The 26,886-nt window shown below is 21.8% G+C and overlaps 11 protein-coding genes across 11 annotated transcripts; 6 read left to right on the top strand and 5 right to left on the bottom strand. All coding sequences in view use genetic code 6, as the record gives it.

Moving 5' to 3' along the window:
- Positions 1 to 604: 604 nt before the first annotated feature.
- TTHERM_00149030 (IQ calmodulin-binding motif protein) lies at positions 605 to 1,883 on the bottom strand (the record flags this gene model as incomplete). Its single annotated transcript, XM_001021538.3, has 5 exons — positions 605 to 926; positions 987 to 1,120; positions 1,170 to 1,517; positions 1,597 to 1,673; positions 1,724 to 1,883. The coding sequence occupies 5 exons, from the start codon at positions 1,881 to 1,883 to the stop codon at positions 605 to 607; spliced, it is 1,041 nt and encodes a 346-aa protein (XP_001021538.3).
- Positions 1,884 to 2,798: 915 nt separating this feature from the next.
- Positions 2,799 to 4,547, top strand: TTHERM_00149020 (NAD(P)H quinone oxidoreductase, PIG3 family protein, putative). Its single transcript, XM_001021537.2, has 10 exons — positions 2,799 to 2,950; positions 3,026 to 3,094; positions 3,144 to 3,226; positions 3,283 to 3,336; positions 3,393 to 3,453; positions 3,541 to 3,737; positions 3,784 to 3,910; positions 3,967 to 4,094; positions 4,144 to 4,285; positions 4,363 to 4,547. Exons 1-10 carry the CDS (start codon positions 2,849 to 2,851, stop codon positions 4,429 to 4,431), a joined length of 1,032 nt encoding a protein of 343 aa, XP_001021537.2. The 5' UTR covers positions 2,799 to 2,848; the 3' UTR covers positions 4,432 to 4,547.
- An 884-nt stretch (positions 4,548 to 5,431) lies between these two features.
- Positions 5,432 to 9,961, top strand: TTHERM_00149010 (hypothetical protein; the record flags this gene model as incomplete). Its single annotated transcript, XM_001021536.2, has 10 exons — positions 5,432 to 5,575; positions 5,790 to 5,963; positions 6,036 to 6,149; positions 6,663 to 6,799; positions 6,868 to 6,988; positions 7,051 to 7,152; positions 7,462 to 7,776; positions 7,838 to 9,557; positions 9,624 to 9,728; positions 9,789 to 9,961. The coding sequence occupies 10 exons, from the start codon at positions 5,432 to 5,434 to the stop codon at positions 9,959 to 9,961; spliced, it is 3,105 nt and encodes a 1,034-aa protein (XP_001021536.2).
- An 842-nt stretch (positions 9,962 to 10,803) lies between these two features.
- TTHERM_00149000 (transmembrane protein, putative) lies at positions 10,804 to 11,283 on the top strand (the record flags this gene model as incomplete). Its single annotated transcript, XM_001021535.3, has 1 exon — positions 10,804 to 11,283. The coding sequence occupies one exon, from the start codon at positions 10,804 to 10,806 to the stop codon at positions 11,281 to 11,283; it is 480 nt and encodes a 159-aa protein (XP_001021535.1).
- A 719-nt stretch (positions 11,284 to 12,002) lies between these two features.
- TTHERM_00148990 (hypothetical protein) lies at positions 12,003 to 13,722 on the top strand (the record flags this gene model as incomplete). The annotated part of the gene is made up of 5 exons (XM_001021534.3): positions 12,003 to 12,141; positions 12,288 to 12,361; positions 12,428 to 12,556; positions 12,635 to 13,541; positions 13,601 to 13,722. The coding sequence occupies 5 exons, from the start codon at positions 12,003 to 12,005 to the stop codon at positions 13,720 to 13,722; spliced, it is 1,371 nt and encodes a 456-aa protein (XP_001021534.2).
- A 443-nt stretch (positions 13,723 to 14,165) lies between these two features.
- Positions 14,166 to 15,104, bottom strand: TTHERM_00148980 (transmembrane protein, putative; the record flags this gene model as incomplete). The annotated part of the gene is made up of 2 exons (XM_001021533.2): positions 14,166 to 14,703; positions 14,752 to 15,104. The coding sequence occupies 2 exons, from the start codon at positions 15,102 to 15,104 to the stop codon at positions 14,166 to 14,168; spliced, it is 891 nt and encodes a 296-aa protein (XP_001021533.2).
- A 727-nt stretch (positions 15,105 to 15,831) lies between these two features.
- Positions 15,832 to 17,218, top strand: TTHERM_00148970 (AmmeMemoRadiSam system protein B; the record flags this gene model as incomplete). Its single annotated transcript, XM_001021532.2, has 7 exons — positions 15,832 to 16,124; positions 16,190 to 16,267; positions 16,317 to 16,429; positions 16,476 to 16,731; positions 16,787 to 16,888; positions 16,953 to 17,025; positions 17,087 to 17,218. The coding sequence occupies 7 exons, from the start codon at positions 15,832 to 15,834 to the stop codon at positions 17,216 to 17,218; spliced, it is 1,047 nt and encodes a 348-aa protein (XP_001021532.2).
- A 625-nt stretch (positions 17,219 to 17,843) lies between these two features.
- On the top strand, positions 17,844 to 18,757 carry TTHERM_00148960 (hypothetical protein; the record flags this gene model as incomplete). Its single annotated transcript, XM_001021531.1, has 3 exons — positions 17,844 to 18,143; positions 18,219 to 18,396; positions 18,447 to 18,757. The coding sequence occupies 3 exons, from the start codon at positions 17,844 to 17,846 to the stop codon at positions 18,755 to 18,757; spliced, it is 789 nt and encodes a 262-aa protein (XP_001021531.1).
- A 662-nt stretch (positions 18,758 to 19,419) lies between these two features.
- Positions 19,420 to 20,869, bottom strand: TTHERM_00148950 (peroxisomal biogenesis factor 11; the record flags this gene model as incomplete). The annotated part of the gene is made up of 6 exons (XM_001021530.2): positions 19,420 to 19,582; positions 19,639 to 19,827; positions 19,888 to 20,001; positions 20,149 to 20,382; positions 20,513 to 20,646; positions 20,705 to 20,869. The coding sequence occupies 6 exons, from the start codon at positions 20,867 to 20,869 to the stop codon at positions 19,420 to 19,422; spliced, it is 999 nt and encodes a 332-aa protein (XP_001021530.2).
- A 400-nt stretch (positions 20,870 to 21,269) lies between these two features.
- Positions 21,270 to 22,958, bottom strand: TTHERM_00148940 (hypothetical protein; the record flags this gene model as incomplete). The annotated part of the gene is made up of 3 exons (XM_001021529.1): positions 21,270 to 21,346; positions 21,401 to 22,506; positions 22,621 to 22,958. 3 exons carry the CDS (start codon positions 22,956 to 22,958, stop codon positions 21,270 to 21,272), a joined length of 1,521 nt encoding a protein of 506 aa, XP_001021529.1.
- A 423-nt stretch (positions 22,959 to 23,381) lies between these two features.
- Positions 23,382 to 25,720, bottom strand: TTHERM_00148930 (3'5'-cyclic nucleotide phosphodiesterase family protein; the record flags this gene model as incomplete). The annotated part of the gene is made up of 8 exons (XM_001021528.2): positions 23,382 to 23,431; positions 23,497 to 23,856; positions 23,974 to 24,168; positions 24,225 to 24,283; positions 24,489 to 24,961; positions 25,014 to 25,214; positions 25,265 to 25,432; positions 25,493 to 25,720. 8 exons carry the CDS (start codon positions 25,718 to 25,720, stop codon positions 23,382 to 23,384), a joined length of 1,734 nt encoding a protein of 577 aa, XP_001021528.2.
- Positions 25,721 to 26,886: the final 1,166 nt, after the last annotated feature.

The following is a 26,886-nucleotide window of genomic DNA, read 5'->3' as shown; positions in this document are numbered from 1 at the left end:
TGTAAGATTTATAATTAAATATTTGGTAATTTACTTTACATAAAACATAAAAAATATCAAAAACTAATTTTTTTGCATACAAAAATGCATTTTATTCTTATACATGTTTCTGATTATACAATTATCAATTATGTGTAAAATAGCTATTTTGAGTAATTTTAAAAATTATGTAAGCAAAGCATTATAATATATACCTTTAAAATTTATCAAACATATTATTAAACTTTTTATTGTCATATTTATATTAATTTTAGATTTAATTGGAATAAAAATTTATACCTATTTTCAATAAAAGTTGAGTTTAGTAGGTTTTACGAAATATAAAAATACCATTTTGAGTAAATATATAATATTTAAGTTTATAATTTATTAAACATATTAAAATACTATATGATATAAATAATTTAAATTTATATTTTAAAATTAATATGAAATTCAAAAAAGATTTGTTTGTTATTAATGGCTTAGAAACATTAATAAAATAACCATGTTTTTATGTATGCACACATAAATAATTAAAATTTAAAGTAATAAAGTATTGGGATGATTAAACATATTTAAGAAATATTATTGATGAAATATGAATTGTACAAATATTAATTAATCAGTTTTATGGTTATTTTGCTGCGCGCTTTCTTCTTAGTGCAGTAAATAATAACCATTTATAATATACTTTAGATTTTAATATAAAATCCCAAAATACAGAACTCATTTTGTATTTTCCTTCTTCAGGTATAATTTTTTTAAGCTCTTCATGATCTACATTATTTAAATGAACTCTATGAGGATCTAACTTGTAAACTTGATATGCTCTAGTTTCAATTCTTAATCTAACAAGAGAATATTTTAGAATTTATCTAAAATATTTCTTAACTTTATTCTAATTAAAAACTTCTAATAATATATCTAATCCTTAACACACTTTTCTGTTATTTTATTTTTTTGAATAAAAATGAGGTTTAAAATAGAAAAACTGATAAGTTTACTTATTTTTTTGCACAGTCTTTTTTTACTTTAAATATTTATACCACATTTAAATTTTTTTTGCAGCATTATCTTTTAGTTTACCTTCTGAATTAATTTTAGATATCTCTTTGTAGTGTCTGTATGATCTCTGAATCTAATTTTTCAAAATTTTATGTAAATTAATGATGAAAATAAGAATATACTTTTGTAGCTGCTAAATTTCTTTTTGGTTTAATAATACTTAGGTATCTCCTAAAGGCTTTCTATATTTTAACTACTAAACTATTCATCACTTTATATCTCATTGTTTCTCTTAATCTTTATTCTATTTCTTTTTAATTAAGTTTGACTAATTTAGCAGTTGGTAGTTTTAAAATAGAATCCTAAACTACATTAGGTAATGTATTAATGGTATTTTAGCTCCTTAGTTAGCTATTTTAGAATATAATGCTTTGGTGAGAACTTTGAGTCTACAGATTACTATTGTTATTGATATAAAGCTTTCTGATTGTCATGATCTCGTGATTAATTTTCTTGATTTCAACTTCAGCCTGCAACATACAAAAAAGGAAGAATCTATATAATGATATGCAATATATATTTTCATTTAAATAAATATAAATTCCATACTTTATCAATCAAATAAGAGTAGTCTTTCTTACTAAAGTTAACTTTTAGTCTTTCATGAAGAAAACTTTTGTTAGAGCCTTGATTTTAAATAAATTTATTTCTAAAAAATCAAATTGCAATTATTTACTAAATATTTTTGTAACACATGAATCAAAGCTTGTAAGTTTTTCATCTGAAACACAATCTTTGTATTATTAAGCTAATTCTTTAGTTTACTGAATGAGCTGACTATTATATTTTTTATATAAATCATCAAATTCCTCAACAGTAAGCTTAAATATTTCCATTTACTTTAATTAAATTTTAATCTTATAAAAAATGTGTATTTTTAATTTTTTTTTTCTTATAAATTTTTTTGATATTTTTATAAAAAACAAGATTTTTAAGATTTTTGATATTTTAAGAATTTGAAAACATGAAAAAATTATTAATTTAAACAATCATATAAAGACCAGCTTTAAAAATATGTATTAATTGAATATTTTATAAATTTTAGATAAATTAATTTATAAATATTTTTTCTGTTAACCATAAAATAATAAAATTCATTTATATATTTAAATTCTATAAAGTAGATCATTAATTTATTAATTTTAAATAATAAAATATAGATTTATTTAAAGTTTTGTCAATCTAAATTTTAATTTAATTCCAATAAATTATATAATACATTTTTATAAAAAAATAAAAGGATTAATTAACTGAAAAATTTTTTATTTAAAATAAAAAGTTGTTTAATATTTAAAATCAAATAAATATTTCAAAAATACTTTTTTAGATTGCAGAATGATGCTAGTATAATTTTAAATTATGAATTAATTTAAGGAATTAAGTATTTAGTTTTAAATAAAAATAAAAATTAGTTGTATCATGTATATTTTATAAGTTATAAGTTAATTAAAAGAATTGTGTATTTAACTTTAAAACAAAATAAAAATATCAAAAATAAATAAATTGATTATCAATCAACAACAATTTATTTAGCTCAAAATATTAGTATCTTTAAAACAAAAAAAATGTAATAAAATAATTATAATAAGTAATGATGTTTGTTAATTTAAAAAAATAAATTATTTTGTAAAGTAACCAAAATTACCTTTTTTTAATCAACAAAAAATCTTATTCTGAATATTTTATCTAAAATCTTTTGTAGATTTAGAAGTATTTGCATTTATTAATTAATTAATTAATTTATTTTTTGTAAATAAATAACTATTTATCAAGTAAAAAAAATTAACAAAGAATATTAGGGATGATAAGAAAAATTTTAGCAAGATTTAGCACAATGAGGCATGTCCACTGCTCTGGATTTGGAGGAGTAGATGTTTTAAATTTCAAGACAAGTCCAATACCTGTAATTATAATTAGTTATAATAATTTAAAGAGGTGCGAAATACTAAACATCTTTATTAATTACAATTATTATTAGGCATTAAAAAAAGATGAGGTCTTGATAAAAGTGTAGGCAACAGCTTTAAATAGAGCAGATACTTTATAAGTAAGAATAAATAAACTATACGCTTTTTTTAAATAAAACTATTTGTTAGAGATAAGGAAAATATCCTCCCCCTCCTGGAGCATCTGATATTATTGGATTAGAAGCAGCAGGATACTTATTAGATCAAAATGGGTATTTTAGATATGCAATTTCTATCTATCAGAAAATTATTATATTTCTTTGTTAAGAAATTAAACTAGTAAGAGGGTAGTTGCTTTATTGTCCGGTGGAGGCTACTCAGAGTAAATAAATAAGATGTTTTTTATATTTTCTTTTATAAAATTTAAAAATAAAATAGATATGTTGCTGTTAACAAGGATCATATTTTAGAAATTCCAGATTAGATGAGTTTCTCTGATGTAATACATTAATTAAATGAAATATTTTTTTAGACTCGATAATATTTTATTTTTCTAAAAATAATAATTAATTTCACTCTTTAATAGGCAGCTGGATTGGCTGAAACATGGTTAACAGCTTATTAATTGCTAAAGAAAGTAGGATGTTCTAAACCTGGTGAAAATGTTTTAATTTATGCAGGAGCAAGTGGAGTTGGAACTGCAGCAATTTAACTTTGTAGCCTATTCAATACAAATGCTATTGTTAGTGTTTCCTCTCCTGAAAAGCTCTAATTTTGCAAAAAGTAAGCATATTTATTTTAAGATTAATAAATAAAGTGTATAAATTAGCTTAGGGGCATAAGGAGGTATTATTTATAAAGATAACTTAAAGCAGAAAGAGTAAATTTTAGAGTTGACAAAAAGAAAAGGAGCTGATATAGTTTTAGATTGTATTGGAGCTTCTAACGTTGATTTAGTAATTTAATTACGAGATTATCTTACACTTTATTAATTCCTTTTTATAAATTCAAGACTCTAAGCGTACTTAACTATGATGCCCGCTGGGTTTTATATGGCTTGATGGGAGGAGCTAAAGTTCCAAATTTTAATTTAGCTTCATTAGTAGGAAAAAGAGGGTCTCTCATATGTTCTACTTTAAGGTATTGATTGAATAGTATTTTTTTAAATTTAATTTTCAAATATAATTAGGAGTCGTACTGACTGTTATAAAAGAGATCTTGTAAGAGATTTCTAATTTTAAGCTATGCCTCTTTTTAGAAATAACACTTTCAAAACAATTATTGATAAAGTTTATAATGTCAATCTAAATGATGATAAAGATGTGGAAAAGGTATTTATTTATCTATTTAACATCATTTTAAAAATATTAAATATATTATAAATTTGATAAAATAAACATATAAAAAGGTAAGAGAAGCTCATTAATATATGGAAAAAAACCAAAACATAGGAAAAATAGTTTTAAATTTTGTTTGAGCTAATTAATTTAGATTTTTATTAATTTTATTTAAATTTATTATTTATTCTGTATGCGCTATTTGTATATTTTGCTTAGATATGTATTCAAATAAAGCTTTTTGATTGTTAAACCTAATAAAAAAATTTCTTCAAGAGTAGTAAAAAAATTGGAGTGTTATTATTTTACCTTGCTTTAATTATCAAATTTAAAATTAATCAAAAAAGAAAATAAAAATTTAAATTTTTGGTAGTATTAAAATTGATTTAAATTTCACAAAAAAAATTGCTATTTTTAATTATTTTCATTCTCATTTGAATTCTTAGAGTTTTTATTTATTTATATTAGCGATTTGATAAATTATAGCTTAAATGCTAATTATTGTTATTTTGGATGGATTTTCAACTCCTTATGGTAAATTAAGTTAGTCAGTTAATATTTACTAAATATTTTGGATTAAGATTTTTATGGTTGAAATTTTAATAAACTATAACGAATTTAAATACTTATTTGCTTTTAAGATCACATGATAAATTTATAATCATGAATTTCATTGGCTCATATATACTTTTATGAGAGTTTGGGATGAAGAAAGTAAGTAATAAAAATCAAACAAATTTCAAAAAAAAAAAAAGATACGTAAAATTGTATTCAGATCATTAATAATATATTCAAATTTTAACTAAATATTGAATTTAATAAAAAGATAAAGATAAGCTATTAAATTTTGATTGAGAAAAAGGCATCTAAATTCCCTAAAATAATTGATTGAATAAGATAAAGAAGTAGTGTTTGAAGTTCTAATAAACAGATTGAGTAGTAATTAATAGGATTGTATAAAAAAATTTAATTAACTAACTAACTAAATAGCTAGCAAGTATATAGAAGCAAATAAAATAAATTGTTAAGAAAATAAAGACAAGAAATAATCATTCAGTTTTTATAATTAATATATTAAAAATACATCAAAAAGTAATTAATTGATAATTTGAAGAGAAACAAACAAAAGATAAGATCTTTATGTCAACCAGTAATATCGAATATCTTGACTCTAAGGTCTAACAAATGAATCTCGCTACATTCAGCGAGGAATAAATATCATTTTAATTAGACAAAAGCCGCGTTGTTGAGCTCGAAAGTGAAAACAATACTCTCAAGCTTTAGGTAAAAAATATTATTTTATGATAGCTTTAAATTTAGGAATTTTACACTCTCTTCATATTTTTTAATTTTCTATTGATACTGATTGTCTTTAAATATTTTTTTTTGATTTTACAGTATTTATTACTAAATAACATGGGCAATAAAAAAAAAATTTAAATATGCAAGTTTATTTGATAGCATTTAGGAAAATTAAAATTTAAACTGTTTTAATTAGATGAAGACGAAGGAGCAAAGTTGGAATAAAGATCGCGCAATTCTTACTTAGAAGATAGAATTACTTGAGAGCCATATTCATGAGAGTAAAATAAGATAAGAAAATCTTTAAAAAATGAATGAAGCGTTTATGACTACCTTAAACGATCTAACAGCCAATCCTAAAAATTTCTCAGTAAAAACATTTTTTAAGCACAAAATAGCTTTTCTATACAATAAATATGTATTAAAAAAATATATTTTTAAGAATAAGATGCTTAAGGAGTTATAGCAGCTATTTGAAAACAGAATATCAATGGATCCAGATACTGAATCTAAATTATAAAAAAGTGCATTAACTATCAAACAACAGTAAGAAGAGGTAAACTGATTTATTTACTATCAAATTATACTACAATTGATTTGATTAAAAATAATTTTTTTGCGTGGAAGTGGAATAACGTTAACTGTTGTTTGTTCTACGATGACCATTTTATTAGATGTTGTTGATATTTTGAAAATTGAATTCTGATATGATTCTTTCTTTCAAAAATTACATTTTTTAGATAACATGCATCTTTTTGATTAAATTTTTAAATTTTTCAATAAAGGAATCAAATATCATTAATAATTGACAATAAATTAGTTAGTTATTAAGTTAATAAGTTAGAGGATTAAATACAAATTATTTTTTATCCTTAGATAAATAATTACTGCTTTTATAACGATTATTATAAACTTATATCCATTTTAAAAAAAATTAAATTCAACTTGAAAATAAGAAATAAATAAATAAACAAACACTCTCTTTTTTATTAAATATTATCATTTAGATTTTTTTTCATAATTTAAGATTGCTTATCAAAAATATAAATTAACTCTTTCATAAAAAAAGATTGAAGATCTCAAGAAGAAAATCACATAATATGAGTAAGAAATTCAGTTTTTAAGGATGAAGCTATCAGAAAATGAGAAAATTATAGAAAATAGTTTGTCAAGATAACAATAAGATCTTGCAATGCTTTCATAAGAGTATCTAATTAATAAATAATTCAATTCCCCTCTTTTTTGATTAAACTTACCCTTAAAATTAAATAAAGAAAAGAAAAAGAAAATAAGAAAATTATAGAGAAAGAAAATGCTAAAATAAAGCAAATGTATGAGAAGGAAATGCTTAGCCTTTAAAAAAAGTATTAAGATGCACTTAATCAAATTGCATAAGTAATCAAATTTGAAACTTATTAAATATACTTTTTAATTAATCAAATATTTTTATACAAAAGAACTAATAAGGAAGAAGTTATTAAGAATAAGAGCAGGATAATGATGAAATTAGCAGACTCAATAGTATTATTGATTCTATGACTCAAAATCACAAATTAGAAGTATGTTAAAGGATTTAATTAATTTTTTAATGTTAAAACGTATTTGCTTGCAGTAAAATAAAATTTAAATATTAAAATAAATTTTAATTGAATTTTAATAAAAAAAAATTGAATTTATCTTAAAGAGTTTGTCATTTTAAATTTATAAAAAAATCTACTTAATAATACATCAATAAATAAAAAACTAAATTATAGATACATTTAAACAATACTATAGTTAAGTTAATAATCAAGCAAGCAAGCAAACAACTATGCTGATGAAAATCAAAAAAATTAATTTAAATTAACTTAAAAATATTTCTAAAACAGATTGAACTTATCCGTTAATAGACTTCAAATGAAATTAAAAATATGGAGAATAAATAAAAACAAATCGAATAAAATTCTTTAACATTGTCAGCTAATAAATAGGAACCTAATGCTTTACTTTAGAAAATTTAGTAGCTAGAAGAAGAAAAGAGTACATTGTCTTCTCAATTGTAAAGCGTAATTACTAAATTTTAGTAAATTTCAAATTAAAATTCCGGTATTAACGCTGCTCTCTAACTCAAAGAATCCCAGATAGAAGATTTGAAGACTAAAATGGCATAATTGTAAGCAAATTTACCTTTAACATCTTAAGACGTAAATTCTATCAATAAATATTTAATTTTAATCCAATTTGAAATGTAATAAATATATATAGTTTTTTGATGTTGAGTTATAAATCAGTCGCATAGAACCAGAAAGATCAAAGAGAAGAAGTATAGTAAATGAATCTATCATATCTAATATGACTCCTATGAATAGAGATAACAATCAGCCTAGCTTAAATATTTTTGGTAATAGTTTGGGATTTAATGGATTAGCAAATGACAATGGATTAAGTAATAACGCAAGTATTAATAGCTTTGCTTAAAATAGCTAAAATACTTTGTAAGTTTGTCAAATAGATAGTGCTATGAATAACGGAAATGGAAATATAATCTACTAAACTCCAAGTATGGGAAATTAAATCCCTTATTATCAGAGTAATTATTCTAGTGTTTAAAGCTAGAATTAGAATATAATCCCATAAGGCTTCGGATTAACTCAGAGTATCTAGTTTAATAATATCAATAACAATGGAAACTAGAGGATAGAATAATAAAAAACCAGTGCTAATTAATAATTTGCTTTTATGAGATAGGGATCATTAGCTAGTTCTGAACTTTCTAATTGTGATACTTTCGGTAATCCAAGTGCTGTAAAAAATAAAAGAGTTATCTCAGCTTCTACATCTTCTAGCAATCTTGTAAAAGATTTTATTCATTCAAATGGAAATGGTGGAATATAAGTATTAGATATGAATGCTTAAAACTTTTTAAAAACCGATTAATCTACTTAATCTTAAAATTCTCATCATCAACAACAAATTACAATGGATACTTCTATTGAAAAGAGATAATGCAAAGCTGGTTAAATTACTTCTAAAAAGAAGCTCTAAAGCATAGAAAACATAGAATCTTAAGCATCTCTTCATAACTTAAAAACAGAAGATACTGTAATAAAAAGAGAAAGGACAACTACAACATCAGCAAGCTACCATAGTGGAGCAGGAAACAGCCACTCTTTAACAAATATAATGCAATTTAAGAATGGCAGTAGCGAACTGCAATTCTAGAAAGGTATTCATTAAGAGTTGACGAATAAGGCTCTCACTTTGCAATAAATTTAAATGCAGAAAAAATAAAATAACCAAAATTTAAGAAATTAGTCTTTAAATCCAAGTAAGTCGACTGAATCATAGTAATAAAATTAACATTTGAAGTTGCAGCACAATAAAAACCAAAGTTTATCAAACAATAATATTCCTATGAGTACAAACGAATTAAAAAAATCAATTATTGAATCTTCAAATATAACTAATACTACTCAAAATAACATATCTTAATGCAACTTAAATTATTACAATTCAAATCAATCAATTATTTCTCAAAGCAATTTGCTAGGAGGATCATAATCATTTATCAAAAGCAACCCTATGAGCTAAAGCTCACTCCTTAATTAAGAATAATCTTTCTTAGTCAAGGCTATTCAGGAAAATATGCAAGAAAGAATGACATTAGAGGAAAAAATGAAAAATTTAGAAACTGAAGTGTAAAACTACATTATGATAAATTAGTAAAAATAAAAAGGTTCTTTGACATCTGCTTCGTCTTTTTCATAGCTAGTTTAATAAGTTATGAAGGAATTATACTCAAAATAACTAAATAAAAGTATTTTCTAACTAAGCAAAGAAGAAAGAGAAAGAGTCTTAAAACAGGAAATAAAAGCTTTAGTTGACAAGATTATGATTAAACCTCTTTAATAAAGACAGTAGTCATAGGAAAACAAATCAATTATAATTAATCAAACCTTAAATAAATCACTTTCAATAGAAGATGGTAAATTAAAATTATCATTATTTAAATTAGTTAAATTATATATTTTTTATGCATAAAAAATAATAGGGATAATGAGGGAATCTAAATCACCAAGATATAACTAATCCAGTACAAATATAGGAGTTTCAAATATTCTCAATTCTTCATCTCTCTCCTTCTCATAGAATAAAGGTTTCTTAAATTTTATGAATTAAAATAAGGAAAACTCAAGCTTCAATCCTAAATAAAAAGGATAACTAAAGTCAAATAGCAATCTATTAAGTCGCATTTAAGTCAAACCTAATTCAGTAACAAATATCCAATCACAATCATTAGGAGTAGATGTTTCGACTTTCTTTGAAAAAAAATCAAATCAATTTAATCTCAACGGATCATAAAGCAGAAATAATAGAATATTGAATTGAAATGAAATGAAAAAATGAGCTAAATTTTATTATTCTATCCATGCATCCATCAATCCATTCATCTATATATTTATACATTTAAAATTTAGCTCAGTAAATAGGCCTCTATCGTTAAAAATCTTGCAGAGATACAAATTAATTTTTTTAATTGAACGCAACGCCTCATTCTTACTCACTAACTAAATACCATTTATACTAAAATTAACATATTATAACATAATCTAATTAAATTAATAAAAATATTACAATAAATTTATTGCTTATTTATAAATAAATAAAGAATTTGATAGCTAAGTTGTGTTTCTTAAACTCCAGAAATATTTGAAATTCCCGTATGGATGACATAGGAGATACTACTTAGCTTTATTTTTTAATTTATAAGTTAACTAAAATAAAATTAGATGATTATAAATAAAAAATACATTTAAAACTATCAAGAAACATTTAGTTTCTTTTCGTTAAGCAAGCCAAAAAACAAACAAACAAATTGTTTGTTTAATTATATATTAGTATCATATATTTTTAAGTTATATTTTTAAAATATTTTACATTTATATCATATTATTTCAGTTAACCACTTTGAAATGATTAAATTTTATCAAACAAAGTTTATCCCTCTATTCAATATTAAAATTCATAAATTTTTATCTGTTATTTATTTCTTGAGTTTTGGTATCCTTATGTATGTATCTATGCACTTATTTATGCATTATTCAATAATTTTAACAATTTGGATCTTTCTTACAATTTCTATTTTGCAATAATCAATATATCTTTCAAGTATAAATTATTATCAAATAATTTTACCTTGATAATTGAAAGAAGTAAAAAAATTAAAGGAAATGAGTAGCGAATAAAATAAAGACAAATCAGGTAACTCTTTAAAATCTGACACGATGATCAGTAATCTAATTGATGTTGAGGAAATCTATAAAAGTTAGAAATTGTATAAAGCTACTCCAAAGTTAGAAACAAAACCTATTCATTTAAAGCCTTTAGAATTATAATAAAAAAGTTTATTTGAAGCTTTTTTTAAGGGTGATCAAAAATACATATATGAATTTGATAAAGAAACACTACTTTATAGAGAAAAATATATAAGAAAATTAAGTTAATAAGGATTAACAGTTTGTCTATACACTGGAGGCATAAATTGGTTTGTATATTAATTCGTTTTTAAAAGCAGTTAACACAGCATTGCTACAAAAATAAGTAGCTTTACTATACTAAATGCTATACCTCTTAGTTATTTCGCTTACAAAATTCTAGTCGACTACAATAAAGCTAATGAGTTTTTGTTTGAAAGATATTTAAAATAATGATATATATTTTAAACAAGAACGAACATTTTTTAGGAAAATTAATTAAATACTTTATAAATATGAAATATAAGATTATGGTATGTTTATAACATTAAATATATTATTTTAGATTTTTAGTTATTAATTTATTAAATATATAAGTAATTCATTTATTGATAATTCTACTAAATAACTTAACAGTATATTATATTTGTTCATTATATTAAATTAATCAATAAATTAATGAAAGTATTCTAATTATTTGTTAAATAGAGTTTACTCTTGATATTTACAACATCATAAAAATAAAATGTAGATTAATTTGAAATAGATTTTATGTATTTAGACAAAAACAAAGCAAGCAAATTGAGCTTCTTTATTTCATTATAAATTTCTAGTAAATAAAATTAAATTAATTTTTAATAATTCAGTAAACATATTTTATCAATAGGCAATAAAGATTAAGTTCATATGATAATAGCTTAATTATTTACTATTAATATTTGATCATATTAAACTACGCTTGATATCATCTATTTTATATAATCAATTCTTTAAATAAATATAAAAATACACTCCAACAATATTTTACATTCGTTGAAATAATATTTTTCTATAGGCACTAGGATAATATAAGTTAAAGTTAAATATTTTAGAATTAGTCAGTGCTTTGACAGTATAAACTTGAGTGATAAATAAAATAGTAAAGAGAGGTTCTTTAGTTGAATTTACTGATAAACATGAGCAGTAATATATATGCTTTTGTTATACAAAATAAAAAAGGAGAAACTATGTTAGCTGTCCCAAATAATGCCTTCCGTACTGATAAGGCTCTTTATTTAGCAGATAGAGTATATGATAAAGTCATATTGCAATTTAGTAAAATATTCTTTAGCTTCATTTTTTAGTATTTTTTAATTGAATACGCATACCAACATGAATGAATGATCAATCATAATGTCAAATAATTTAAAAATTTTTAATAAATGTAATAAATTTGTTGTAAATTATTCTATAATTAAAAGAATCAAATTCCAAAGTAGATCGCCATTTTATAATAGACCATAATATAGCAGGTATTATATACATAACAGACTAGGTAGATTAGTTTAATTAAAAGCTTAAATTTTCAAATGTTGATAATTATTTTTTAATGAAAAACTAGTTTATTTTCTAATTGTTCATAAGCTCTGCTCATATCGCAGTAGGGTATGATTTAATCAAAAAGCTAGTAAATGCTTTCAATGCTTGCAAAGTGTTAGATGCTTCAAACATGGAAAAAAAAATTTTTGAGGTAAATAATTAGGTTTTATTATAAATTTAAACAACACAATGAAACTGAAAAGTAAGCATTTAAATTAAAATAAAATAGGTTTACTTTATGCTACATCAAAGCATCTACTAAAAGTTTATAGATCACAAGCTCTTTAATATCAATTTTAAGAATTAGTATATTAAGAATGCTATAGAAGACAAGTTATGCGATAAAGATGTGATAAAAACGAGGTTTGGTTCTATGCAATAATAGCAAATAGGTTCTACACTTTCATCAAAAATATTTGAAGAAAGAGATGCAATTTCAGTTATTCCATACAAATATGCCAAAAAATACTACAATAATACAAAAACCAATTAATTTTTGTAGTCATTTAACAATAAAATCGAGATACCAACAGCGGTATTTAACTAAAATAATCATGAATCAAAAAGGGAAGCTATTAGAAACAAGCTTTATACCTTTGCCTTCTAAATGAAAGTAAAGAGTGCTTGCTCATAAAGCGATTCAACTAGAATGTCTTATCCTCTCAACAAAAGTAATTTAAAGTTTATAGATAAACTAAAACCCAAAATATAAAGCTTTAGCAGTTAATAAATGTAGTTGTTAAAATAAAAATATGGCAATAAAATTAATCACCAAATAATATAGGAAAACATAGAAAATTAGTTTAATGGTATATAGTTTATTTAAAATGATAAAAATGTAAAAAGTGATAATAATCGTTCTAATGGTAAAACTAATATAGATTCAAATAAGCAATAACTAGCATCATAAAGTAAAGATAAAAATTAAATAAATCCAGTATTTGTTAACAACACTAACGTTAATAACAATAATATTAACTAATAATAATAATAAAATGGATTGTAACATAATAATTTAGTTTAATCTGAAAATAAACAGTAAAAAATCCCCATTTAATAAATGCAATAGCAATTACAATCATAGTCTAATAAGCATGAAGATTTATTAGATTTTGACTTTCATGATCAACTAAATGGTAAAATTAAATATATTAAAAATGAATTTTTAACTTAAAAAATTATATTCTAAAAATAGATAACAGCAACAAAGAAGATAGCTCTTAGCATAAAAACTAATAAATATAATTTTTTTCTAATTAATAAAATAATTTCATTAATTTCCCAAATTAATAACAGTAGGAAATAGATTTAATTTGATATTTCTCCTTTTAAATGCAATTAATATTTATAATAATAAAATAGATAGCCAAAATAATTATTAAAAAATTTGCTCTTTCTTTATAAATATAATGAAATAAACTCTAACCAACTACTTTATAATTTAACAATTCTTATTTTAAAATTTAACTTATCAGTCTCATCTATGTAAATTATATCTGTGACAACTATCTTTCATAAAATTAATCAATTAAACAATATTCATTTTTTAAAAATAAATTTGAAACAAAATATTTCAAACAAACTTCATAATTGTGAAAAAAAATTGTTGAATATTTAAGTCCAATAAATAATCAGTGGTCATATTAATTGATAAAGACAATAAAGTATATAATTAATTAAGTAATTAAATATTTTTAATAAAACTTTTAATTATATCAATCCATATTTTTTTAAAAACTGCCCTTCTTTTTTAAATGATATCACGAAAAAAAGGGTTTAATTACATAAACAAATATAAGATACAGAATAATTGTATAAATTATTACTGAAGCAACCACCTCTAATACTTGATAGATAGATTTATTATTTGTTTTATCTTTAGTCTATTCTTATTATTATAATTATTGTTTTTTCTTTTGACGATATTCTAACAAATCGTTATGAATCTATTCTTTAACCTTTTATATTTTTTATATATCCAAATCCTCGTTTTTTATTTTAGAAATATAAAATCTTTTTATTGCCTAACCTGCTTGCTATCTTAATTTAACATTTGCTCTAATGCTATCATTTATTTCTTCATTCTTCATATACAAGTCAACATCTTCTTATGTTAATTACTTTTATTCTTTTTTCAAAGCTTCTTATACCACATTTTAATCTTTCTTATATTTCTCCATCTTTTAATAGAAGGTATCAAAAGTCATCTTTGTAAGTTCTTTTTTATTCTCAAGGTAAAATTCTAAATAAGATTCAAAAAGATGTAAACAGATTTTGGCGATTGCTGCTTAATCAGTCCTTTATTTTATAAAAAAAGCTTAGTTGAAATTAAAATTAAAAGATTACTCAGTATCATCTGCTTCAAAGATTATTTGGGTTTCACTGTTCATATAAGGAGATACTCTAATTTTTAATGAAGCTATATAATTTACTACTATTGTATAATAACTTATTTCTGCTTTATATCTTATTGCCTTCTTTTCTATTAATACCCATTTTAATATACTATAGCAACCGCTTATAATCTTGAAAAATTCTTAAGGATCCAACTTTTATTAAATGCATTTAAAAATAAAAGTTGTGAAATCCATACTAACTGTTTAAGCAGGTTAATAAGCATCATTATTTTCGTTTTATTTAGCTACCCTTTGTTTGATTTAGCTTAACTTTTATTACAAATTATCCTTTTATTAATCCATTTTTCAAATTTATATAGATAGTACTTATAAAAATAAAGTTAATCAATTTTTAAGATGTAAAATATCTATCTATCTTATCTTTTGCGTTTCACACTTGCTAGTTTTTTGAAATGCTTTAAAAATCTAGAAGTTTTTGTTTTAATTTCTAAAAAATAAATGCTATAATAAATATTTAATCTATTTTAGCTAAAAAAATCTAATTGTAAAATGAAAATTATTTTGAAAAAACATTTTAATTTTTAATTCAATCAAATTTATTTTTAAGATATATTGCAAAATTTTGTGAAAATAAAATAAATATAATGATAATATTTGATTTTCAATATATTTATTTTTAACTAATTCTAAAAATAAATTGAATTTATCAATCAATAAAAAAATTTTTAAAGTATTGATTGCACAATTTTGATATTACCAAATAGAGTGAATAATATTATTTGATAATCGATTTATTTTTTACTAATAAAATAAGATTAACTAATAATAAAATTTAATTATATTCTTTAAATATTCTATGTGAACATTTAATTTTTAAAATATTTAGTTGAATATACTTTTTATCAATTAGGAATTCCTAACAAAAATTCATTTAAAAATAATTCTTAAGAATTGTAATTTATTACACAGATCATTTAAATAAATTATTAAAATAAAGATATAGTGATAAATATTAGTTGCTTTATTCTACTTATTTAAGCTAAAATCAAAATATTTTTTTCGTTTATAAATGTCTCAGCAGATTCAATAAACTTTAAGCTCTAAGGCAAGTTAAGAGTAAAGTTAAGCAGATAAAGAAGAATCTAAATAAACTTAAGTAGAAAATTAATAGAAGAAAACATCAACTTAAGAATAAAATTATGATCAAATTTTTTGTCCAAAGTTAGATGTTAGAGAACCTACATATCAAGGTTTATGGTACTCAAGTTAAGACTATGAGTTAAATATTTAATTAAATGTTTGGTTAGATATGGCTAAATGTGATATTACAAGTATTAAATCTATAAAGGCTATAATAGCTCCGTACTAACTTATATTTATAATTGAAATTACTCACAATAAAACGTTATCATTTTAATAAATAAAAGACACGCAGGGTTTTCTTTCAGTGGCCCTACTGCTGCTTGGGCTTATAGATATCTTAAACAAAATCCTCCTACTTAAAAGTTAATTTAGCTTTTATTGACTTAAATTTAAGAATATTTATTTTAACAGATTAAGAGTCTTTGTTTTAGGGCCTTTTCACTATATTTTTATAAGGTCTTGTGCTTTATCTGGAATGAAAACATATGAAACTCCTTTAGGAAATATTGAAATAGATCAAGAAAGTAATTTTTTTGATAAAAATTAAATATAAAAATGCAAATAAATTAGCAATATAATAGCTGCTTAAAGAAGGAAGCTTTGAAGTATCTGATAAAGATGCTGAAGAAGAAGAACATTCTATCGAAATGCAGCTTTGTTTTCTTATTAAAACCTTAGGTTTAGAAAATATAAAATTAATACCTGTAATGGTAGGTTCTATTGATTCTACCCAAGAAGAAAAATATGGAAAGTTATTCAGCAAATATATAAATTAAGAAGATACACTTTTCGTAATATCAACAGATTTTTGTCATTGGGGTTAAAAGTAAGTAACTACTTAAACATAAATAAAATAAATATAATTGCTAATATAATAATAGATTTAAATATACTTACAGTACAAAAGAAGATTGTGAGATTTATGAATAGATAGAGAAATTAGACCAAAAAGGAATGGAGCATATTGAAATGAATGACATAGAGTAATTTTTTATGAAAACAAGAAAATAAATTTAAAACTCTTTTATTAAAAACTATATTAAATAGTGCTTTTTAATAATATATTCGTGAAACTGAAAATAATATATGTGGCAGACATGCTATATCTATTTTGATGAATGTAAATAAATAAATTGCTGCATAAAAACTAAAAACTTCAATTAAAATTTTAATAATAAAAGGCAATCGCAAAGAGCAAGATAAGTAATCAGATAGATACTAAATTTATAAGATATTCATAATCAAGTTTGGTAAGAGACAAAAATGATTCATCTGTTTCATATGCTGCAGCTGTTTCTATAATTACTGAATGAAATAAAATAAAATAAAATAATATATTTAAAACAGGTTTGTTTTCATATTTATCAATACTAATTAGTAAATCCTATTGATTCATTATACACTTATTTAAGGAAAAAATTAATTAAATAAAAACTAAAATAAATTTAATTATGCTTTTATTTTAGCATTTTAAAATTTTTTGTCTTAAAATGTTAGAAATTGATTCTATTTTAAAACATTGTGTTTAAAAATGTTTTTGTTTAATTTATTATATTTAATGATTAGTTCATTGAATAATCATAAAAGTTAAATAAACTAAATGAAATATTTTTTAAATTGTTTTTAAATAGCTTAATGTAATGGAAATATATATATTTATTTATTTATTTCAAAAAAGTATTTTAATTTATATTTAAATTAATATATGAATTATATTTAATTCTAAATCATAATATATAAAAACATTTAGATTTTATTTTTTTAATTACTGATACCTACCTATCAATTGACTAATTAATTAAGTTATATTTAATTAAAAAATCAGTATATTTTCTAATTAATTTACGGTTGATATATTTTTTGCTAGTTTATTAATTTTACAAATCTTTTTTTATTTAAATTTTCAATTTATATTTACAGCTCACTTAGAATAGTAATATGAATAATTAATACGTAGATTTTAAAGATAACAAAGAGAGCCTTGATCATGTTAGGGATAAGTTCAATAAATCAGAAAGTATTCTATCAGAAGAATCAATTAGAGATATTATAAGGAAAGAAATTATTTAAAATGGGGTTAATAATTAGGAATAGCTAAAATATAATGAAAATATAAATTATGAGAATAAAAAAGTATCATTTAGTGATAATATAACTAAATAGCAGAATAAAACTAGGCTTATTAAGGACTTGCATGATTTTGATGCTCATTAATCAAGAAATTAATACCAATACAAAGTAGGATTTTTATTGTAAATCTCTCAATCAGTTTGCATTTTTTAACTTTTTTTTAAATTGTTTGTTTATACTTAGGATTTTGATTACAAAGCATAATAAATGAACGAGGATTTGAGAAATACAGTATTATTTGAAGAAATTCCTAATCAGAAACAAAAAATTAAATAGTTTAATAATTCACTTTGGGATGAAATACTTCTTTTTTATGAAAAAAATGATTTAAACTCTTGTTATCAAATAGTATTAGATGAAGGTAGGTAGCATTTTGTCAGGATTAAAAATATTTATTAATTTTTTAAATAGAGGACGATGTTTATTTGATAAAATTAATGATGCTTACTGGGCCCTGCCTTAAAAATTTAGATATTAATAATTCTAAAAGACTAATGTCTCGATTGTGCATGATTCTTGATAGCAAATTTTTAGAAAAAATATACTTAGAGATATTTGATCATTCTTTATAAGAAAGAATTTTAGATAACTTAACTCCTATTGAATAAAAAAAATTAACAAATGAAGTATATAAACTCTCAAGTAGCTCTAATTCGTAAGTAGGAGAGAAATCAGCAGAACTATATATTCGTTTGGCATAAAAATTTTCTTAGAACTATTGAACTTATTAATAATTATATTATATTTAAAATATAAATAACATTGATGAGTAAAGCGATTAGTATAGATAGATAAACTTAAATCTAATATATAATCATATATAATTTAAATAAATCTACAGCTCTTTAGAATTTGCCTAATAATAAAAAAAGTATTCTGCTATAAAAATATTGTCTGAAATAATTGAGATATCGTTTAAATGAACTTCATTACGTAATTAAATAAATAATAAAAATAATAATTGTAGTATTTATTGAAAGCATTTTATAATTAAAAATAACAATAAAAGTAAGTTTGTTTGTAGATTATTTGTTTGTTTATATTTATTTTAATTTTTTTAAGCTGATTTTTTTTATTTATTTTAAAAAATTTACAAAGTCAAAGTAAATTTAAATATGTTGTAGATTCTCATTTTTTCTAACTTGGCCCTCCTAAAATAATTTTCCCTAAGATTAATGCTAATTTTATTAATTTAGAAAACGAATTTAAATTTATTGAGTCTTAATTTTTGAGGTTTTACAGTAAATTAATTTATTATATATTAAATATAGAAGAAGTAAGTATTTTTGTAGTTTTTTTTATATATAATTTGTAATTTTCTTTATAAAATACATTTTTACACTAATATATACAGTTATATTATTTTATATTTTTATTGAAGAATTCAAGCAAATATCTTATTTTTAACTTTTTAAATATTGTTGTTGTTATCTTGAGATTGCTAAATTTTTACTAATTTTTGTTTTTCTGAGATATTTTTAAGAGTATTTATAATTGTTGCAAACAGTCCAAAAGAAGCATAGGCTATATCTCCAAAATGGTCGCTCCTATTTTTTATAATAAGAAATAAATTTATAATTTTTGAAAATAAGATTAAAATTACACCAAATAAATTCTAAGTCTTTTACAAAGCATTAAAAATTATAAAATTTTAACTAAAATTTTAAATCTGTCTTCCCTAAACTTAATTCGTTGAGTGAGTAGATATTTACTCATGTAAAAATATTTTTCATTTGGTTCTATAATTACAGTGCTTTTTCCAGCTGTCTTTTGAAGTATAGTTCTAATTTTCCTAGAATTATTAGTAATTTAATAATTATAATAACTAAAACTCAGTAATAGAATAACTTACTATTTACGCTTTTGACACTTATAAACAGAAATAATTATTTTTATAATAATCTTAGCGAAACAGAATAAGTCTTTGAGCAATTTAATAGTTTTTGGGCTATGTGTAAGCAAATTACTATATTATTATTTAGTTTTTTATTAATTATTATAAATATAAAAAACAAACAGGTCTTAGAGAAAAAATAATTTTCTTTTAAGAAAGTATATTTAAAATTAGAATAAATTCATTTGTTTTTATGAAAAAATAAGCAAAAAATAATACCTAAATTTTCCTATTTTAGTTGCCCATAAAATATTATCGAACAAATAATAAAAGAAATTAGTTATTCTGCAAAGAATCAATGCTATTTTATAGAGGATGGGTTTTCTTTTTTCAATTACCATTTATATTCTTTTGAATTCTAGTAGAAAATTGAAGAGCTTAAATATTTTTCTACCATTTTTGATGGAATGCTTAACATTATTTGCTACTTTTGGTCCTTTTAACAAACCTTCTCTAAAATAAATAAATAAATTAATTAATGTAATAGATATCATACCAAAAAACTAAATTTTAAATAAATATTTTGTGTTTATTATTAATTTTATTTGAAATAGCTTTGTAAATATAATTTTGTAGTAATTACAAGTATTGCTTTTGAATATTTTCTATATTACTGTGTTAATAGCATGCATGAGTTAAATCAGAGGAATACTATATTATTTAACATATTTTATCTCTACCCTTAGATGTCTTCATCACTTTAGATACTTATGACATCTAATATAAATGTATTTTAACAAATTCTCAATTATTCTAAATTGATAATGCAAAATACTTTTGTAGCCATAATTTTAATCTGCTAAATGGGAACCTTTAAATTTTAGTTTATTTTTTTTGTCAAATCAGCAAATGATAATCCCTTTTTTTTACCAATTAAGTTTTTGTTTGCACAACTTTAAAAAAGTGGTGACGGATTGTTATTACTGTTACTATAATCCATTTCTAAATCCAATTTTTATTTTTACGCTTAATTTTGAATTAGTAAAATTAGAAGAAATAATAATATTTTTTGTTAAGATTTAATTGATGATACATACTTTCTTTAACAAATCTTGAATAAATTGAAGTATTTATCAAAAATTTCTGAATTCTATAAAGAACGTAGAATCAGCACATTAAATGAAAATAGCATAAGAATTATGATAATATAACAAATAATTTTACACTATCATATATTACGCACGAAATCTTAAGACAATTGTGCAAAACTTAATTATCAAAATAAGTATATTTAATACGACATTTTAATATTTCAAAAACTTAATTGAATTATTAATTTAAGTAAACAGTTAAAAAAATAAACAAACAAATAAAAAAATATAGTGAAATCATTTTTTAATTCATGAAATCTTTTTAACATTTACAACTTGTGAAACCCTGAAAAAAAAATCTTCGCTTTTTTATGATGATTGCTAGACTGTTTTTAAAATTAAAAAATTTTAATAATAAAGTAATTTAAAAAATTTGTTACCTTTACTAAAGTTTTTAGTCTTTAGCTATGCTAAAGAGAATTTGGTTTGAGGGTTTTAGATGCTACTTTATTCTGAACTTTAAAAAGTATTAAGATACATATTCATTTAATAAGGGTAATTAACATAAATTTAGTTATTGATAGGATAGAATTCTTAGTTAGAAGTTATATTTGATTACAAGGGGGAATACAACAGTTAATTATCTAACTGAGATCTAATTTATGAAAATACACGAGGTGTTTAGTGAGCTTAGTTGTTACTATTTAATGATTAGGAGCTGATGAAGTATTTATTATCAGATTAATTTGTATTTTGTAACATTGTAGGAGATACGATAGATAATTTATATTGATGCTCTTAATGTAATAATTCTTTTTTTTTTTAATTATTATTTTCATGCAATCCTCTCTAGATTTAAATTGGCTTTATTTAAGGTTTTTAAGCATTTTTTTTGGTATCAGTTTCTTAATTCAAAACTACTTCTGTAATTAATCCATCTTACTGCCTTCCTGATAAGATTATCTACTAGTTTTATTCTACATCTTGATTGTGAATTATATCAGAGTTCTGCTCTGCAAAATTATTATTCTCTTAATCTTAGTTACTTAGCCTATTTGTTGCTATAGCACTAGTATTTTAAGATGATGATTATGCTTACTTATTTTGAGCTTCAGTTTATTCTTATACATGAGATGTATTTCTATGGCTTTCGGATTCATCTTTTTTAAAACTTTTCTCTTATTAATAATCTTTTTCTTCATCACCCTACTAAAACGATTAATTTTGATTTTAATCTATAGCATGTTCTTCTATTTTGTTTTGATGATTTTGGCTTGAGCCTTAATTGTTTTAGCTTATACATTTTAAGCTTTTTATTTTTTTTTTACTTTTCAACAAATTCTTTTTTTAATCATATTTTCCTTTAAAAAATTTTTCATACATTTCTTAATAATCTAAAAATTCTGATTTTAAACAACCATCTAATCCTTAGAGCCACTATTACTTTCTTGATTCCCATTATTGATTTTTATCTTATAAGTAGTAATAATTTCCATTCAAATTATTAGACTATAAATCTTATATTTCTTTAGACAAGTTATACTTTCTTTATTTTATAAAATATTTTTAATAAAAATTTATAAAATTCAATGTTTATATATTATAAGCTTATTCATGTATTTAGTTAATTTATCATAAAAAACGATTTAAAGTTACTTACATTTATGCTGATATTTTGACAGGTTGCAACACTTTTTTTTTGGCATCTTTTATTCTACTTAAATTATCTTAATTTATTTAAGGAAGCCTAACTTTTTACGATGAATCATTTAATGAACTGGTGGAAGCTCTTTGTGCATTAATAGGATTTATTTTTCCTCTAACTTAATAGCCCTAAAGCGCCTTTTAAAGTTTAATAATTTCCATTTATTTGTAATAAAATTGATTGAGATAGCTATTTGAATCTTGCATTGTTTTGTTTTTAATCAAATTCGATACGCTTTTGTGTCTAGGAGGCTAATCAAATCTATAAGTATGATTAACAAAATGATTTTCCATCTTAAGAATAATTGTTAAACTCTAAGATGTTTTTTTAATTTATCAAGACAAGGATAAAGAAACTTTAGTTATTTGTTAAAGAAAACAAAATCGAAATAGCTTTGGTGATTAATTTAGTATAAAAAATATAATACAATAAGTAATAAATAAGTTGAATAAATTTTTTATATTATTCTAAGTTTATATAGATAGTAATACTAATAAATATCAAAGAAATAAAAAGATAATTCATACATTAAATTAATTTTCATTTTTTATTGTGAAATATTAGTTGAGTGTTGCATTATAAGCAATCTAAAATATTTTATATTTTTATAAAAGGAAAATGATTAAATGAAACAAAAGCAGATTTAAATTGATTTTAATAATTAAAAGTAAAGTTTTAAAAAAGCTGACTCTGAAAAATCTAATTAGTCTTAAGTTTCAAATTATTTTTGATTATTATAATTATTATATTTAGTTCTTTATTCTTTCTATTTATTTATTTTAAATATATAAAATTATTAGTTTTTAAAAAAATTTAAATGAAAATTTATACCTAAGTCTTAATCGTAAAAACTTACGAGCTCATTCCATTTTTGTTTATTTGAATCGATTTATTGCATATAATTTTTTAATTCTGGCAAAAAATTGCATATTACTTCATATAAAGGTTTTACAATGAAATCTATAAATCCGACTTAACTTTTAGCAGTATTTGTAGTATATCTATCACACAAGTAAGTTATTTAGATTCCTTAACTTCTTTCTTGATCACCTTAGCTCCAAAATTCGGACAACACTCTATGAGCCCATTGCTGATAAACATTCCATGTCTTAACAGGGTTAGAAACATCACAAGCATGTATAATTGTGTCAATACACATTTATTTATCTTTGCCTTTTATGTCATAATCATCTACAAATAAATATTCAAATAAAAGTATATATTTTGTTATTCATATTAAAAACTAAAATAAAGTCAAAAATGAAAAAAAAAAAAAATGCAAATAAATAAATAAATCAATCAACAAACCTGTTCCTAGTCTACTTTTTAATTTGGCTATGTCAGAAAAATGTTTTGCCATATCTGTACTTAATATTATAGATATTACCATTTCTCTAAATGATCTATATTATTCCTTTGTAAAGTTGGCAGTAATGTCTAAATTTTGATCATTAAACAATTAGAATGTTTTGCTAGCATGATGATTTTCTAATACAGATTAGTCTGATGAAAGAAATAAGTATATTAAAAATTAACAGTGTATGAAAAAAAATGTTTACCATTGTAAGTTAAGGCAATTTCATGAGAAGTATTTATGATGAAGGCATTATTAACTCCTCTATTTAAAATAATAAGTTTTATAATAAAAGAATTTATGTTAATAATTAAAAGTAATATTTATTGTTATTTATCTTATTTATGGTAGTTTTTTTAGCTTTAAAAATAAAATAAAATAATGGTAAATCATGCTTTTTTTGTTAAAATAAATATCAAAGATAACAAAATTTATGAAATTTTAGAATTTTGAATGTTTGATTTAATACGGATGATCGTAATCATGGCAAGCTGCAGAAATGTATATGGTGCATAAATCAAACTCATTTATAGCTGCTATTTCAATAAAATTGCATGATTTCAAAAAGAAATTTGCAGTTTGTAAGACATCAAATGCATGGAGTCTGTTGTGATATAAATTATCATTATAACCCTTTTCAATTTGTTTGAAGAAGTTGAATAAAATATCAGGTTCTATATCTACAGAAGCTAAGATATTATTAGATTAAAACAAATAAAGAAGTAGAAATGAAGTCTCCGACCCTTTAGCTATTTTTTCCACTTCAAAGCAATCAAAGCTCAATTCATTTACATCTTTAAAATATTTTAAAATAGGTTGAGGAATCTAATTCACATAAGTCTATAACTTTGTATCTATATTTTTATTCGAAAGAATATCTTAATCAAATTATTTATCTTGCTCTTCTTTTTGTCTAGCTCCATAGTTAATCCAATCTACTATCTTTTTGGAAAAAATTATCTTTTTTCAATTCACATTAAAATATTTTATTTACTTCTTTATTGTTTTCTGCACCTTAAATCACAATTTTGGTTTCATAAATTTTATTTAAAGCTATAACACTTATAGACCACTCAATATCTTCAATGATATCTTTTGAATCAAAAAACTCTTTTAAGTCAGTAAAAATATCAATTATTCTTTCAGCAGGTGTTTTTATCGTAGAAGCTGCCTTTATTTTCTTGAATTAATTGCTCTATAAATAAATTTGCTTAATAAATAAAGAACATATTTAATTAAATTAACCTTTCTAAAAAGAAGTATAATTCTGAAGAATCTAAACATTCCCTTAGCTACTGCTGCTATTTTTGTGAATTAAGGACTTTTTCCGAGTAATAAATCTAGGATAACAAGTGCCAGTGTAAGAAATATTATAATAAAATCTAGTACTTGCAATTTGACTTTAAAATAATTCTAATTAATTTTTTAAAAATTTTTATTTTATTCTAGTTAAGAAATAGTTATTTAATTTACACAAAATCCTTAAGTATATGCTGCCATTAGGAACTCCAAAATAAGACATGCTAGTAAAAATAATTCTATATAATTTATAACTACTGAGGCTAAATAAGCATCGTCAGAATTTAGTAACTGCTGAAGAGAAATAGAAACAAACATGATCAGTAAATATATCCATGTTATAATGTAAAAAAACCAACTAACAATCGAATTTTTAAGAAATTTTTTGAGCCTTCTCCTCATTAAAGATATCTCTCTGTATAAATTATTTGAATAGTTAATTATTGGTTTATTTAGTAAGTTAGATTATAGCTAGTTAATTGAACTTATTTTAAAGAAAAAATAACAAATATTTTTAAATTTATAGCTTACTTTATTTTAAAATATTATTTCACTTCATCTTTGTGCGTGGATCCATCTAATACTGGTTCTTGACTATTCAAATTCCCATTAGCAGGTTAAGTCGTCGAAAGAGGAGGGTCAATTTAATTTTAATCTAAATTTTTATCTTGTTCTGCAGTTTTGTGTGTTTATGTATTCATTTAATTATTAGGATGAGTATTAACGCTGGAGGAGAGAGCATTATTTTAGTTGGATTCGGTTTAAACAGGTTTAGCAGAATTTATAATTACTGTTTTTTTCTTCTCTACTGGCTACTAAATATCAATTTATTAATATTTAGGGAGTTTGTAACTATTGAAAATATTTATTTTACTATATTTTTTTCATCTTGAGTTTTTTGGTGCTTTGTTCTAAAATCATAAAGGATTTGAGGCTAATTATATTCTATTGAAATCTAAGATGTCCTAGTTTCACCTCTTGGTGGGTTGGTAATTTATTCTAAATTAACTCTAAGCTTTGGTTTTGTAATTGGTGGCTCTTCAAAGTTAATAAAGCTATCCATGCATATTAATTAATTATTCCTACTTTTTATTACTTTATTTTATTAATTATTAAATTTCTTTTTGAAAGTACTAGTAACCTTAGAATTGGTAGAATAAAAAAGTCAAATGCTAATTAATTATTTGTCTTAAATTAACAGATACTAATTAATTAATAATCATCTTTCAACGAACAAACATTTTAATTCACTTTACAGCAATGAAGCTTGTTGTTATTTTACACATTTCTTTGATAATAGATGCATTTAAGGGAAAGGAGTATTTCTTATTTTTAAAAGCAAAATTAAAACTCCAATTATTTTAGTTTCAATAAAATCTTCATCTTTATAAATATTTAAAAATAAGTTTTTTCTTTTCAAATTCAGTAAAAATGTAATTATTTAGTAAAGCAAAAACTATACAATAGGAATAAAAGAAATTAATTTAATCAATTTTAAAAATGTACTAAAACATAAATAAACTTTAATATTTAAGTGAATAAAATAAGTAGAGATTTGTAAACCAATC

Source organism: Tetrahymena thermophila, assembly GCF_000189635.1.
Source record: "Tetrahymena thermophila SB210 genomic scaffold scf_8254545, whole genome shotgun sequence".
Classification (NCBI taxonomy): Eukaryota; Ciliophora; class Oligohymenophorea; order Hymenostomatida; family Tetrahymenidae; genus Tetrahymena; species Tetrahymena thermophila.
Note: the sequence above shows the minus strand (reverse complement) of the source record. Positions and strands in the feature narration are given on the sequence as shown.